This window comes from Haliotis rubra, unplaced genomic scaffold (genome assembly GCF_003918875.1).
Source record: "Haliotis rubra isolate DU_JTF1 unplaced genomic scaffold, ASM391887v1 Scf122, whole genome shotgun sequence".
Lineage (NCBI taxonomy): Eukaryota > Metazoa > Mollusca > Gastropoda > Lepetellida > Haliotidae > Haliotis > Haliotis rubra.
The window spans coordinates 1848400-1864996 of NW_025765137.1; the positions used below are offsets into that span (position 1 = coordinate 1848400).

The 16597-nt window shown below is 38.8% G+C and overlaps 1 protein-coding gene across 1 annotated transcript; it reads right to left on the minus strand.

Annotated features, from left to right (window-relative positions):
* Window positions 1-1913: 1913 nt before the first annotated feature.
* LOC124265903 (probable basic-leucine zipper transcription factor L) lies at window positions 1914-13173 on the minus strand. Its single transcript, XM_046700756.1, has 2 exons — window positions 12957-13173; window positions 1914-2260 (listed from the first exon to the last, which is right to left on the minus strand). The coding sequence occupies exons 1-2, from the start codon at window positions 13171-13173 to the stop codon at window positions 1914-1916; spliced, it is 564 nt and encodes a 187-aa protein (XP_046556712.1).
* Between the last annotated feature and the right edge of the window lie 3424 nt (window positions 13174-16597).

A 16597-nucleotide genomic window follows, 5' to 3' on the forward strand; every position in this document is an offset into this window, starting at 1 on the left:
TCTCTATGGATAAACACATAGTCGATCAGAGTCTGTGATGAACTGCATTGTGAGGAGTATGTATATTACGATTGATCGTCAATGGGCACAATGGAGAGAAGATGCCTTTCAGTGAACGATGTATGAAGAAATGCTGAACGTTTTCGCAGTGATATATGTGTTCTCAGGTCTGCATTGACGTCTCCTAGGAGAATGATATGGCCCTGTGCAGAGTATATATCATACAACGACATGGTGTAGTCCAAGGTTTCAAGGTATACAGAGTCTGGAGAGTTCGATGATGGTAGATGAGTGCCTACCACAAACAACACACTGTGGTCATCATCAATCCGGACAGCCACAACGCGAGTAGTAGTAGTAGTAGTAGTAGAAGTAGAAGTAGTAGTAGTAGTAGTAGTAGTAGTAGTAGTAGTAGTAGTAGTAGTAGTAGTGGTAGTAGTAGTAGTGGTAGTAGTAGTAGTAGTAGTAGGAAGAGGAGGAACGATTAAGCTCATGTTTTTACTATTTTCGGCAGACACGCTAGTTCATGATTATGTTCGTTCATGGAAACAAAGGCTTAATAGTTCACATGCAATCATTATCATACATGGCAACCAGAACTATAGTTCATGGTCATACATGCACTAGCTGTAATAGTTCATGTTCGTACATGGAAACAAAGGCTGCACTTGTTTGTGACGATGACCTTGCAAGAAACCAAGTGTTGCAATAGTTAGACCCATCCTCGGAACCCAGGAGCATGCGTGGCCATGTTTTCAGTTGTCATCATGTGTGGCACTTATATTTGTCCCTAAAGAACACCAGACTGTATCATAGACTCGAAAAACAGCTGTGTTGTGTAAACCGTGGAGAGTAACACGTACTTCAACTATGACACACCCGGGCGATTCACATCGACAACAGCGTTGCCCAAAGGCCTTAAAGCAACAATAAATCAACCGTACACGAAAGTAGTTTATTTAATATCGATGGATATATAACAACATAACAGTAACAACAGATTCGATATCTGTAAACAAATGCGAACGAAGCAACAGCTGGCTCTTCCTGAAATATAATGACACACATGATAAAGAGGATGACTGTTGGTCTAATAGTATAGACCTACACAATATTCAGGAAATCCAATAATGATTTTAATAAAGAGTGGTTGAAAAAGTTAAAATGTGACAGACACGCCTGAATTGGAAATAGTATATTAATAAGAATATTTATGACTTTTATGTTTAGAAAGACGTTTGCCTTTAAGGCCAGAAACCGAGTATGTATCCGAAACATTACTGCGTGTATTACGAAAGTATGACACCAAGTGGAGGATTTCGTACTAACTCCAGAAAGCGTATAGTAAATAAAATTAACAAGAAAATCTACAGTTGACACAATGGTTTGTCGATAGGGGCGGTGTTTGTGAGTGAGTTCCAGCAATATCACGAAATGGGCTTCACACATTGTGCCCATGTGGGGAATCGAACCCAGGTCTTCGGCGTGACAGGCGAACGCGCTTCAACCACTAGGCTACCCCACCGCCCCGGTGATTAAGAAATGACAGTAGATCACCAATAGCATAAACAAAACAGTTGCAGTCTTTCTAGCTGTAATTAGTTCCGGAAGTCACGGACTGACGCTCACTCTATCAACCACATGTTTGTCTATTACTAGCCTCAAGGAAAGGCTTATTACGACTTAAACCAATTAGCTCTGTTTTAATTCACATGATAAGATAATTAAATTGTTTGTTATTCAAAGTCGCAATCAGCAGCATTTCATCTACATGACAATGACATGTAGATAACAGAGTCTGGATCAGATAAACCATGGATTAATATAATGAGGGACGTGCCACGCCGTCAGGTCATGATGACCTGCGAAGACCTATTCTAACATGGAATTCCTACAATGTAACTTACGATAGCTTATTTTCCGGCTGTGGTGAGGACGATAGGGAGGTAGTTGCTGTGGCTGTGACCTCCGCCGCCGCCGCTAGAGATGGGCACAGGGATGGGGATGGGGTAGTCCTCGGAGGAGGATTCAGAGGACTCGGAACTGCCTCCACATCCACACCCGGAACTAGACGACCCGTAGGAGCTGGAGGAGGGAGAGGAGTGATGGTGGTGGTGGATAATCGTCTCCTCGCTGCTGCTGTAGCTGCTGTCGCCGCTGCTGCTGCTACTACTGCTGCTGTGACGATGGTGTCGGTGACGATGGTGACGGTGGTGACGGTGACGGTGACGATGACCATTTGTCGACATCACCAAAACGACTGAAAGGTCAAGGAAGGTAAAGATAACATCATTCAGTGTAGTCGCGTTGTAGAAAGAAGTGCTGAAATGTCTATGTGTCCTTCTCGTATTGCTTTCAGAGTTTACAATAAATATTGGTATTTTCTTTTGAGAAAACGTTCACTGGAATTGTAAACTGTAAACCCTTAAGGCTAACAATAACTTCAGGTGAGATCATCAGGAGATAAGGTGACACCTGGATAATACACTGTGATCGCATAAATGTTCAAAAGGAGGGAACTTAAGAAACGTTTCCTTTCTTTTATCACATACAACATGTACATACGATCTAAAACAAATAAAAAAAACCATTAAATGTTAGATTAGTACAATGAATATTAATAAATAAACATTTACGTAACGCGGATTGATACAGATTGCCCTCCAGTTTTTCGATTCTGAACTTGATGATCCGAAAAATATTTAAATTCAATCTTTAAATATAAAAAGAGGAGCTAGAACATCTTGAAAATCACGCTTGTTGCGGTTGCCTAATACTTCAGACTTGTCCTTCTTTCCGTTCTACCCCAGAGTCGAATACACTTACCGAGAGTCACGAGGAGAAGAGTTGATATTCTCTGCATGGTGATTGTTTTCTTGTTGTTGAGTTGGCAGAAGATGAGAGCTGTATGAATCTTGTGGTTTTTTGTACGTATTTATACCTCTTGATAACGGAAAACTGACCGGACGAGGCATTCTATGCTCCGGGCACCTGCTGGTCACTGTGGTCACTATGTAAGGTCCAGAGGAGATTAGTACACTAATCCCACGGACTATGCAGCCAAGGCCCAGCATGGGCGTGGTCTTTGCCGCATTGCTTACAATATAGAAATACCATACGTAATACAGTTTTATTACATACTAGTAAATGTTGATATAATGGGTGTTTTTTATTTAAAGAATTTAGTTTGAGACGTTATCTCGTCATACCAAAGTCTAACTTTTACAGGGAAATTAATGAATTTCGTCATACAACCATCTGAAAAATCAGATGAATAATGATAACATATTTGGCAAAAACTGACTTCCATATATTTGCGGCCGGTGATTAATGAGCATCGTCAGTTTAGAAAAGTTCTGTGACGGTTTAATTAATTTATTGTTTTGTTTGGATGACTAAAATAGGTTAGTGGATTGAATCTGCGTCGACTATCAGTATATCACGATACTAAAACAACCTGCTTAACTGTACCATTGTATATCACATAAAAGTTAATTTTACCAGCTGGATGTACGAGGTGTTCATCATAGTTAATTGCCTTCATTAGGAGTAGAGGAACGGTGGGGTGGCCAAGTGGTAAAAGCGTTTGCTGGTCACGCCAAACACCCGGGTTCGATTCCTCACATGGGTACAATGTCTGAAGCCAATTCCTGGTGTCCCCTACCGTGACATTGCTGGTATGTTGCTAACAGCGGCGTAAAACCATACTCATCCACTCACTCTTTATGAGTAAAGGAACAGTTCGAACAGGGCTAATTCAATCACTCATAGCACAAGGGCTGTACTTTGATTTGCATTCCATGGTCAGCCAGTTACCTCAAAGCTTATTACTCTTTTGTGAGCTTACAATGAATAGAACACGTTTTGAGACTGACTACGGAGCATGTTTATCATTTGAATAAAACTGCAATATTGGCAATATAGCATGTATTCCGGGATCAGGCGATCTCCAGCCTTTTATCAAGTGTTCATTGTGTAGATAGGATCGATTTTTAACGTTCATTAAGTAGGTATCTTCAATAACAGCTGATTCAGCCAGTCAATGAGTTAAGCCAGTCGTGACAATTTACGGAACATATGTTTATGATGGATATATTGATATATTATTACTTATATCACATAACGTCCACGTGTTTTGTAACGGGACCCGGCCGCCCACTCACACCCATAACCAACCACGTCATAACTGTCCAACCTCAAGTACCACTGTATTAAGTTTACTAGAAAGCAAATTGAATGCTTTTTGCGATGATGCGTTAGATTTAAGCTGCAGTGTGCGAAATAGCCACTGGCCCGCTTGTAAAAACCCCGTGGCTAAAAACCCAGTCGCGCCAGTAAATCTCCAGTCACTGGCCGACTGGCTAGTGAATTTTCATGGGGTCCTTTTGCAAATATATCACTCTCTCCGACTTGTTAAGTTTTAATATTTTAAATCATGCAAGATTAATGCCTGAGAAATATGTTCGTAATATTAGCAGCTTAATGATGAAACCTGTGTCATGCCTACAATATCTTATTCTCATCTATTTTTGTAATCTTTTGCTTAGTTTCTACATTCAAATTTCGGGCAAGTGAATTATTGTTTGGGCTAGTAACCTTCAGGCATAGCTAGCCCGACTGGTTAGCAACAAAAGTTGGAAACTTATTTCGCACACTGGATTTAGGTTTAGTTGGTATTACAGAAGAAGGAACTGTCTGTGGTTTGCAGCTGTTGTGGCCAAATACTAGGTGGGGTGAAATGGGGTTTAACGTCGTACTTGAGAATATTTCGCTCAAATGAAGACGTGTATGCGTGTGTATGTGTGGCTGCTTGTACTCCCTGACTTAAGCTGGTTTTATAGTGCTAGTCCACTGAGATACCATGCCGCAGTTAAGCATGAATACCCCACTCAGACACATTATACTGACTCCAAGCCGACCAGTCCTTGTTGTACCCATTAATGCCGAGCGCCAGGCAGGGACCAACAAGTACCATATTTTAACGTCTTATGGTATGACGACCGGGGATCGAACCCACGACCTTCCGCTCTCCGGGCGGACTTCACCACAGAAGCGGTGCCAAATACTAGGACGTTGATGACAGCTGAAATAGTAGTTGTTGACATTGCTACAATACTTGTTTGTTTATTGTTTAACACCGCACTCAGTAGTTTTCCATCTATATGGCGTGGTCTGTAAATAATCGAGTCTCTATTTGTGTAGATTAATGGTTTGTATCCCACTGAGGTGACGGTTGTCTTTGGGTGTGTTGCTACAGTTTTGGGGGAATTAGTAGCGCTAGAGCGGCCAAGACTGGCATGGCACTTTAAGAACAGAGAAGGCTGTTGAGTTTTGGCGTTTATACATTAACAGTTAAAACCCTAAGGCGCCGTTTTTCGCCGTCAATGTCAACCTTGTTTCAAGTAATATATAACACACTGGCTAAAGAATATAATGAAAGAACGTTTGTTTCACAATGGCCTTTACGCTCTTATTTTTTAAATTATTTTTAAAAAAAGATAATTTTGGATGCGTACACAAGAAACATGTTTTAGCTTGACAGGGTGGTGCTAATTTTGGGCCTATAAACTTAAAACGATCACGAGGAAGTAGTTAGTACAGTGCGTATGTGACATTACGGATCGATACAACGTAACAAATTACAGCATGTGGGTATTTCATGAGTGTGGATGACTTAGGCTGGATTTATATCTTATTTAAGGGTTATCGTGCAGGGTATGACGATGGGTACAGTGTGTACTGGGATATTGCAAGAATGGACATGAGAGGCGCTCGTTACTCACGGGAGCACATTGCGAATGCCTTAACTTCCAAGACACAGGGAATACTAGCCGACAGTGTATTATACGACATGTTGTTTAACGCCGCACCCAGCAATTTTCGAGCTATTTCAAGTGGGTCGAGCTATAAAACTCGATTCTGGACTAGACAATCCAGTGATTGACATCATGAGCATCGGTCTACACAATTCGGATACGATGACAGGTGTCATCCAAGTCAGCGTGCCTGACCACCCGATCCCGTTAGCGGCCTCTTACGACAAGCATGTGTTGCCCACGAAACTGATTGTTTAATGTAACACAAGGACAAGTATGCCTATTGATTTGTAATTCATGTCAGACCATACATGACATTTCAGGTCCGTGATTGGCTACTCCATGGTGATAACAGATTATGAAACTACTTCCCTGAGTAAACTTTTAGATTGGAATGTCACTACTACAGTGAGTGAATGAGTATAGTTTTACGCCGCTTTTAGCAATACTTCAGCAATAGCACGGCGGGGGGACACCATACACGGGCTTCATACAATTTACACATGTGGGGAATCGAACCCGGGTCTTCGGCATGACGAGCAAATGCTTTAACCATTGGGCTACCCCACCGCCCCAAACTAATAGTGAAGACATTTTATGGATGACAACTTCTATATTTTACGATCAAGTCTAGAACATGTAACAAGTCCAGATTACTGCAGTTTTAGAACAAAAGTAATAACTGAAAATTGAAGAAAGTGTCTGGGCTCCTTTCTATTTCATTTTAAAGAAAATTTAGGAAGTGTCTTTTTCTGTAAAATATATTCATTCCAGTTTTATTACTAAATAAATGTATGTAAAACAGTCTAAGCATCGATACCAAAACATTATAGAAAATATCTTATGTACACTGTTACCGTCCTAGTTTCCCTACCGGTGTCCCCCGCCGTGATATTGCTGGAATATTGCTAAAAGCGGCGTAAAACCAAACTCACTCACTCACTCATTCATCGTTTTCTGTGCTTCAGTCGAATTCAAATACGTGGGCGTCAAAGTCTTATACACTTCGATGTTTAGTTTGCATGGTTGATCTGCAGACATGGCGGAACCATTTTGCGGAGGTTCACAAGTGGCCGAGACTGACTACCAGATCAACTAAGTGTCGCCTCTTACGGCGAGGAGAGGTTTAGGGTATCAATGATAATCCGAAATCCCCACAAGGGAGGAGGGGTGGGTATGTTTGGGTCACATCTTTGCCGTACTGTCTCAGTACTTTAAGTAACTACAGACGATAAAATGTCCCTAAAGGGACCATTCGTCACCACTCGCCTCTTTCCGTAACCGCTTTTCGGCTTGTCCCGGAATAACACGAGTTGGTCACGAAAGGGGACAACCTTCCCAACTGCCAATCTGCAGCATTTTATGACCTCTTCAAAGAATGATATGGTTTCGTAAAATACTCAAATTGTGCATATATTGGTTGGTAGGTAACGCCAATGATCCTGATATAGTTCAGTAGGCATTCTGAAGTAACTTACACAAAGTTCTTCTCATTATTTTATGCAATGTTATTTGTGTCACGTCAAGCCTGGGATGTTGAAGCGCACGTAAAATATAGAAGTCTTTCCCTTACAATGTGGTTGCGTGAACGCTTTAAGTTCGACAAGGCAACCATCGCAGCTTTGTATTAATCCCAAATTCAGTCATTGTATATTCCCTATAACATCAAGGTGATGTTAACTTTCTCCAGCTATATACTGATGATTTAATTCTTGAAAACGCAAAAATCCTGTCTGATTATTAACAGAAATCTACCAATTCCATTACTGCCAGAATATAAAAATCCAATTATTTTAGTAGGAAATGTTTCTTATAAAAGTGACAGAACCCTTCACATAATTATAATACTAAAATCGACAAACCCTTTCCATACTCAAATGAAATATCTATTACGCATGGTACCTAAAGCATGGTACTATTCCGGATCATCACCAGCACGCAGTTTTGAGTCACTGATGACGCCAGATGTTCGCGGAAAGGTGAGCGGATCCTGTTCCACCGGTCACACACACATGCAAAGGCCAGTCATATTTTTTTTTAAAAGACAACAACAAAAACAACAACAAACGGTGTTAAATAGAACATGTTTTACACGTAATTTATTGATGCCAATAGAAATTTAAATTTCTCTCCCTCGATCTTCATTGTGATCACCGCATGTGTAATCTGAAAGAAATAAGTTCACTGTTGATAGTCAATAGTTAATATGAAAATACGCATATATAATATGTCACATATATGAATAGGTCTAACAAAACCGAGATCTGTCTCATAGCAAATAACTGTGATTCCTGGACATGATTCACTTAACGATGCGAAGTGTTTGTTTGTTTGAACATATTCTATTCAGTATGGAAAGGGATTGGACACAAGTTATTCAACTTATTAAAGCTCTCTCCCGACAACTACATGCGGAAAAAATACATGTTATAGACAATGAACAGAGAAAAGACAGATTACACAAGGGACGCTTAATAAGAACAATGAATTTATGGACGTGACTTAAAATATTTTCATTTTTAGTTTGTGGCAGACTAATATATTTTTATATATATATATTTTTTTTATTTATTTTATTGTTTTGCAACCCAAGTCTTCCATCATAAACGGTCCTTACATAATGACATATACAAATACATGAAATATAATCAGATATCCAACATACCAGGATGTAACATAGTTAGACCAGTGAAATATCAGCCTGTATAAGGTGTTGCATGTGGTGCCACACCCAACATATCATGTTTTACATAGCGCAACATGCTGCATACAGTGTTGCATATAGCGTCACACCAGACATAGCATATTGTATATGGGGTCACATCCAACATGCGCTGTATATTGCGCAACATCCAACATAAGTTGTATATAGTGTCATATCCGAAATATCGTAAAGCATGTAGCATATCATACAACCAATTATGTTGTATATAGCACCATATCCGACATATCATATTGTACATAGGGCCACATCTGATCTTTCCTGCTGTATATTGCGTCACATCCAACATATCGTATTGCATATTGCGGCTGCTCCGACATATGCTGTACATAGCGCAACATCCGAAATATCATGCCACATATAGCGTCATATCCGACATGTCATGCCACATATAGCGTCATATCCGACATGTCATGCTACATATAGCATCATATCCGACATGTCATGCCACATATAGAGTCATATCCGACATGTCATGCTACATATAGCATCATATCCGACATGTCATGCTACATATAGCGTCATTTCCGACATGTCATGCTACACATAGCGTCATATCCGACATGTCATGCTACATATAGCATCATATCCGGCATGTCATTCCACATATAGCGTCATATCCACATGTCATGCTACATATAGCGTCATATCCGACATGTCATGCTACACATAGCGTCATATCCGACATGTCATGCTACATATAGCATCATATCCGACATGTCATGCTACATATAGCGTCATATCCGACATGTCATGCTACATATAGCGTCATATCCGACATGTCATGCTACATATAGCGTCATATCCGACATGTCATGCTACATATAACGTCATATCCGACATGTCATGCTACATATAGCGTCATATCCGACATGTCATGCTACATATAGCGTCATATCCGACATGTCATGCTTCATATGTTGTCACACACGACATGTCATATTGTTTAAAGCACCACATCTGACATATCATGCTGTATTACATCCCTTCTATCTCATTGTATATTGCATCACATCTGATCTATCATGTTGTATAATGCATACTCCTCTGACATATTATGTTGTACATGTATATAGCGCCACATCCAACATACCATGTTGTACATAGAGCCACATCTAACACATCATGTTGTATATAGTGCAATACCCGACATACCATGTTGTATATAGAGTCACGTCCGACCTATCGTGTTGTACATAGTTGTCTTATCTGACATATATTGTATATAGGTCTTATCTAACATGTGTTGTATATAGTGCCACATCTGACACATCATGCTGTGTCTTGTGTCACATCCAATGTGTATTGTATATTGCGCCACATCCGACGTATTGTGTTGTATGTTGCGTCATATATCCGCCCTATAATATACTTCCCATCAAAAGTTTAGACTCACTAGTGTAAATATAGCCACTTACTTCAGTCAACTGTTCTAATCTAAATTTTGCAAAATATTCTTTACTGTTAAAAGATACTGTTTACACATGAACTGATGTGTTGTAAAACAAACTCGTAACGTTGAGAAGATTATTGTCATGAGTTCAGTAAATGATAAAAATCAGTGAAAATTGGCGAATTCTTAACAAAACTTTACACCAAAACGCAGCTGTCCACATGCACGATATTTGCACATGCTTTTCAGCAATTTGGTGAATGATCCTCGTGCAGTTCATCTGCATAAGGTTTGCAGTTGGTTCCCGCACGTTAGTGAAGAAATTCATCTTCAATGTAACCATATATATATACATAACATATAGTGAGTGTTTTAACTGAGTCTAAACTTTTGATGGGTAGTATATGTGTTCCCAATGTTACATCAGTGCACCTACACATATGTTAACTAATTAATCAATGCATAGCTAAAACAAACATATTTTTTACAAGGGGAAACAGATCAAGATTTTACAAATGCGGTTGCTGCATACACAGGTCAGGTTTGAATACTGGGAATAATGGATGCCATTTATTTGCAAATTTCTTCATTTCATTCTTTCTTTTGGCAATGAAGCTTTCAACAGAAAAAATATCTTTTAAAGTCTTTATAAAGTTCTTGCATTTTGGCATGTTGTTTTTCAAAGAAGAGACATTTCGTTTTGCTGAAATGATTATATGATTAAGTAATGGGTTTTTACTTAAGGAACCAAAATACACCAAAACTTTTGTCAAATTAACTTTTTGTATCAAATGGGTGTTAATCCAAATTTGATGATCATTCCAAACTTCTTAGTTTCACTACATTCCCAGTAAACATGGCACACGTTTTCATCCTCATCTTTACAAAAGCTGCATAAGGCACTTTGGATAAGCTTCATTTTTAACAGTTCCTTTTTGGTATAGATAATACCATGTAAAAATTTAAATTGGAAATCTAAGAGTTTTACATCATTAATGTCTTGTCTGTAAGACATAAAAAGCATTGGCCAATCAAAATCAGTATCATCAAACACTTCCTCCCATTTATGACATATATGAGGGTTATTATTGTTAAATAACAATATATCGTAAAATAATCTTGATCCATGTAATGATTTCATAAATTCTTTTGATAGGAATTTAGATTCAAGTCATAGTTATGTATATACCTGTAATTTGTTATTGTATTTTTCCATGATTAAGGTAAAATATTTAGAACATATCTATGATCTAATTCTGTCCCTTTTATTAAATATTTACTTTTCAAAGATTCAAAAGATATCAAACCTTCTTCATCACACATGTCCTTGATGGTTAATAGTCCTTTATTTGCCCAATGTCTGATGTAATGATTTTGGTTTTTAAAATTATGATTAAACCATAATGGCTGTGCTATAATTTCATCAATGTTGCTTTCCTTTATGGTTATGTTAGTACAATACATATTCCATACTTTTAAAACATCTTTCCAATATGGATTATGAATATCAGCAATATTATAGAAATTAGCACCAAATGTCATGATATCATGTAAAGGAAAATTGCATGGATTGCATATTAATGATTTTCTTAAATAAAGACTCAAAGTGGATAGTTTTAAGGCATTGATAAAGGTATTTATGTCAATCATTTTTTAACCCCCATGTACATAATCTTTTTTCAAAGAGGTTCTCTTAATTTTGTCCTTTTTGTCATTCCAAATGAATTTGAAAAATATTTTATCAAGGGAGGTAACAAAATCTTTGGGTGGGTTTGGTAAAGTATTGAAAATATGAACTAACTTTGAAATAGCTAGTGTCTTGATAACAGTGATTTTGCCGATTAGTGTTAAATGTCATTTTCTCCACACAGCCAATAATCTGTTAATTTTATCTATTTTTTTCTTTGTATTGATGATCCATAAATCCTTCAGTTTGGCGTTAAATATAATTGCCAGAACATCAAATTCATTTTTTCGCCATTCAATATTCAAATCCTGACATAGTTTATCTCCACAGCCTGTTTTTGATCCAATACAGATTGCTTTAGTCTTATCAATATTTATCTAAACTAACTTTTAGGATTTCAAAGCCTTGTATGAAATCAAACCTGACATCATTGGCATCAATGGAAAGGGGCGTTCCCAATAATCCATGTTGTACCTTATTGTAATGTCATGCATGTACACGAGGTCACACGTTGCACGTTGCAAACGCAGATATCCCTATAAAATTACTATTATTAAACGTTTTTCTAATTGGAAGTTTATTTCCGATATAATTCAGTATTAAGTTCAAAATACATCAAAGTATACTGCTCAACAATAGGAAATCTGTACCAGTGAATACTTTCTATTATTCAACTAAGTACTAAATTCTAGTTCATTTTCCTGTTGGAGTTGAGTGATATTCTTATTGTTGAATACGAGTCTGGACCAGACAAAATATACTTTCCTGTTGGAAAAAAAGAAGCGCATTCTAGGTGATAAGTAATATATTGCAACGTTTTTATAAATCGTATTTTGTTTACAATATGTCATGGTATTTTCCCTAAAAATATTAGAATAATATGATTTAAAAGGTGAACATTTCATCTTTTAGTTTGACATATCAGTAAAAACGGTAACAAATTTAAAGAAATGAGTCATCACAGATACCTTTTTAATGCAACATCTTAAAAGAAAACCATCAAACGATATCCAAAGGTTGGTCAATGGAAGACCTAAATGAACATGTGACCTTCTTACGTCAAGTCTAGGACCTGCAGCACTTCGTGTTTACCTCGCCTGACACGACGTGATGTGACCGAGACTAAACTCTAACCACTCACTGTAGCCAGATGCCTCGGAAGCTAATTGTTGAACTGCTGTGGCGTAATGCCTTGCTTTGATGAGGACACTTTTGCAAATGTACTGCTGGATTAAACACATTAACATTTGAACCATTCGTGTCGACCAGAGCACATAATTTTACTTTGTACATTAAAGATATTCACTCTTGTACAAATACTAACCTGTCAACGTCTACCCCCGCCGTTCAGAAGTGCCTGAAGTAGAGCAGCGTCTTGGGCCCCGTTGCTGCCGCTGTGACCGCCACTGCTGCTGTGATGCATGGGGACGGGGATGGGGATTGGGTAGCTGGAGGATGAGCTATGGTGGGAGGAGCCAGAGTGACAGCAGGACTTCTTGCAACACGCGGACGTCAGAGAAAACAACACAGCTGCAGAGAAAGAATAAAGCGACATGTCGGAGGCATGTAGGAAGATGCCATTAATACCATTACCAATGCCATTAAACTTGAAAGGCTATGCAATATATTATGTTACCATGGCTTTGGAAACGTCTCACATTTTATTTATGAATTTCGTTGAAAAGAGTATTAATAAATGTCTTATTTGTTACTGATTTTCGTTGAAATGAATAAAGTAATGAGACATTGACCGATTCCATTATTTTCACTTATACAATGAGTACACAGGACTTTCGTTAGAAAGCACTGGCACGTTATATTACTTATTACTTATTCCATTTTACTTATGAATGAAGGAGTAGAGAGTATTTTGTCTTACCACACAACACAAGGATAAGAAGGTACTTGGTGGACATCTTGCCTTGACTTGGTCTTCGTTACTTAAAGTCAGAAGATTAGTGCTGTCTGTTCTTCAAGACCACATTATATACTCGTGACAGCAATGCCTACTGTGCTATGTGTGACTGTTGATGGAGAAGTGTCACTCTGGTTTATCTGGCGTCATGTGGCGGAGTAGGTCCAACCACACGGAGCGACTCGTAGGGAGCTCTCAGGAAGACAATACCGTTACTTAGTATTTCCAAACACAAGATACAAAACATATTTTAACACGAATACAATAGGAGAATCGTAACAGAACTTACATTCATCCTGACAGGTATATTTTGTTTCTGTAATTACACATGAACTTGGGATTTTATTAACGAGTGCTTTGTTGTTTTGTTGATGCTCCCCGGGGTGGATGAGGGTTAAATATGTATTGAAATCACAAGCAGCACTGCCGGACAGAAAAGTCTCCTGAGAGAATCATGAATTATTTAGAAACTCGAGGTGCTAAAACTGATTAAAACACTAACGTGACCAAGTGGATTGCAACAAGATAAAAGCTGCCAAGTCTCATTTAATAGACTCGTATATTTTGAGTTACATCAGCATGCTAGTGACATTAGTTGTGTTTGTCAGAGCTCTCAGGGAGGTTTGGACAATTCACGCAGTGACACAATAAACAGCACTGCTGGAAAGGATGGCTTCATACGTTGGGGAATCGAACCCGGGTCTTCGACGTGACGACGGAACGCTTTAACTACTTGGCTAGCCCACCGTCCCTCTCCAGATAGAACGTTCAACTTTCTTGTAATAGTATGTCTTTATTATCGTTGTGGTAGAGCAGTAAGTTAGGAAGAAAGAATGAAATAAAATAGAGAAGTACATAAAAAATTTAATTCAGAATCGATAATTTAATCTATAATCGATTTATCGGCAAGGATGATCTACTGCGGTTTAACATACTGGGAACCGCTATGACACAGAGCAGGTGGTCCGCATTAACGCGGTGACATGTTGTTCACAGGGAAGATTAATACAAACAGGTGCGCGAGACCACTGATCAGATGCTTATTTCTCTTCCGATATTAATCTGTGTGTTCCCTCTCCACACAGGGGTGTCACACATTCCGCGTGGGGGGTCTCACACACAGCACCTGGGGGTCTGGACGACGTCCTTCCTCACACCAAAGAGCCAGAGCAGAGTTCAAAGAGGCTCCTAATTATATTTTAGCTAACATGGGGTTGTACGATAATATATATATTGAACACAGCGTAGTAATGCTTCATTCACATTGCTTCGCTGTTAAGTACTAACATCAACCAACGACTGAGAAAATGAACGCCAAATTTCTGAGTTCAGTCATTTTATTCGGTAAGATACCATTTGCAATGTTCTTTATGTAGTGTTAATCAACAAATACGGGGATATTTGCTTGTAATGAAACAGGAAACAAGAGGGTTAAAGTTCCAGCCTCTAGAGAAAAGCCCAATAGAGATATTCATCATTCGTGTTAGAGATCTAGGCGCCAAGTGACGGATTGTTATTTGTTGTCAAAAGTGTATATTAACCGCTGCTGAAAGCCTAGTCATCCTTATAGGTGAATGTGATCCGTCGTTTCTCTGGAACATGATTTTGAATTTTGAAATGATTTCTTTGTTTTTAAATATTCTCTGTGGGCGAGAACAAAAGCAAAAAAACAAATTTAATGTGGACAAAAGCTTTTAATCCCGGTCTGACCGCAAGTCCTTCATGAAATCCCTCCAAATATATTCCTTACTTTTAGGCAAACACCCGGTGACCTTTTTTATAGTGATTCATAATATATTTTTCAATATATAGTGAGATGTGCCATCGCCTCTGCTTCTTGTAGAGATTTCATATGTCAATGGACATAGCTTTGGTGGCTCTATTTTCTCTTGCATAATCATTTTGCTGAAATGCAGTTTACTGACTAGGTTGTTTCTTTTACTTGCACTGATCTCTGACGTCACGTGTCACTATTTTCAGTCATTTATAATACATTCTGTTTATTGAATTCTTCTCCTGCAGCTATGCTGTTTTCTCTGACGTCCGCGTGTTGCAAGAAGTCCTGCTGTCACTCTGGCTCCTCCCACCATAGCTCCTCCTCCAGCTACCCCATCCCCATCCCCGTCCCCATGCACCACGGCAGCAGTGGCGGTCACAGCGGCAGCAACGGGGCCCAAGACGCCGCTCTACTTCAGGCACTTCTGAACGGCGGGGGAAGACGTTGATAGGTTAGTGATTATCAATTAATTATATGTTTAATGAATGTTTCTGGCAGAGAAGAAAGAATGTTATCTTCATACGATGAAAAGCAGGTCAGAGACCAATTATCTAAAACCTGTCACCTATTCTAGACTTGCCTGGGTTGTTTTGGCTATATTTGGTTTTGGGTTTGTATGACAGTGTGGGCGTGCACGAATTGCATCAATGACATCAAAGGATAATATTTAATGAATAGAGAACTAGTAACTAGGGAAGAAAAATAGGAAAATACAGACGTGATCATCCATAAAATGTCTTACCTTTACTATCACGGACTAATTTATATAATTCCAATCTAACAGCAGTTTCGTAATCCATTATCACCATGGAGTAGCCAGACCCGGAATTCTGTCTCACACATCATGGATTTCTCAAAACACGAATTAATATCAGATCGTGGACGGAATTGGTATTTAGTTTACCTCAAACTATGTTGTAGCTATAGGTTATAGGAATGAATAATGCCTAGGTATGACCATGCATAAACTTCTAAAAAGCCTGTATATTGTTTAAATATTACCTGTATGTAACTTATTTACTTTCAGATTCAGGTGCACTTCAACAAGGGCTTTCGTTCAGAGCAACTGCGAAAACTACAAAATAAACACAGATATAAACACACAAAATGTCTTTTTGTTTAATTGGATGAATCTGCCCCACTGAGGGATAATACTGGACAGCATCCATCGATCCGAGGCTCATTGCCGGCATTCCGGATCTGGACGCCATTACGTCAGGACTGGCCACAATTCGTCTCAGGTATCTTATTGCTTGCCACCATTCGTGGGCGTTCTTAGTCTCATTA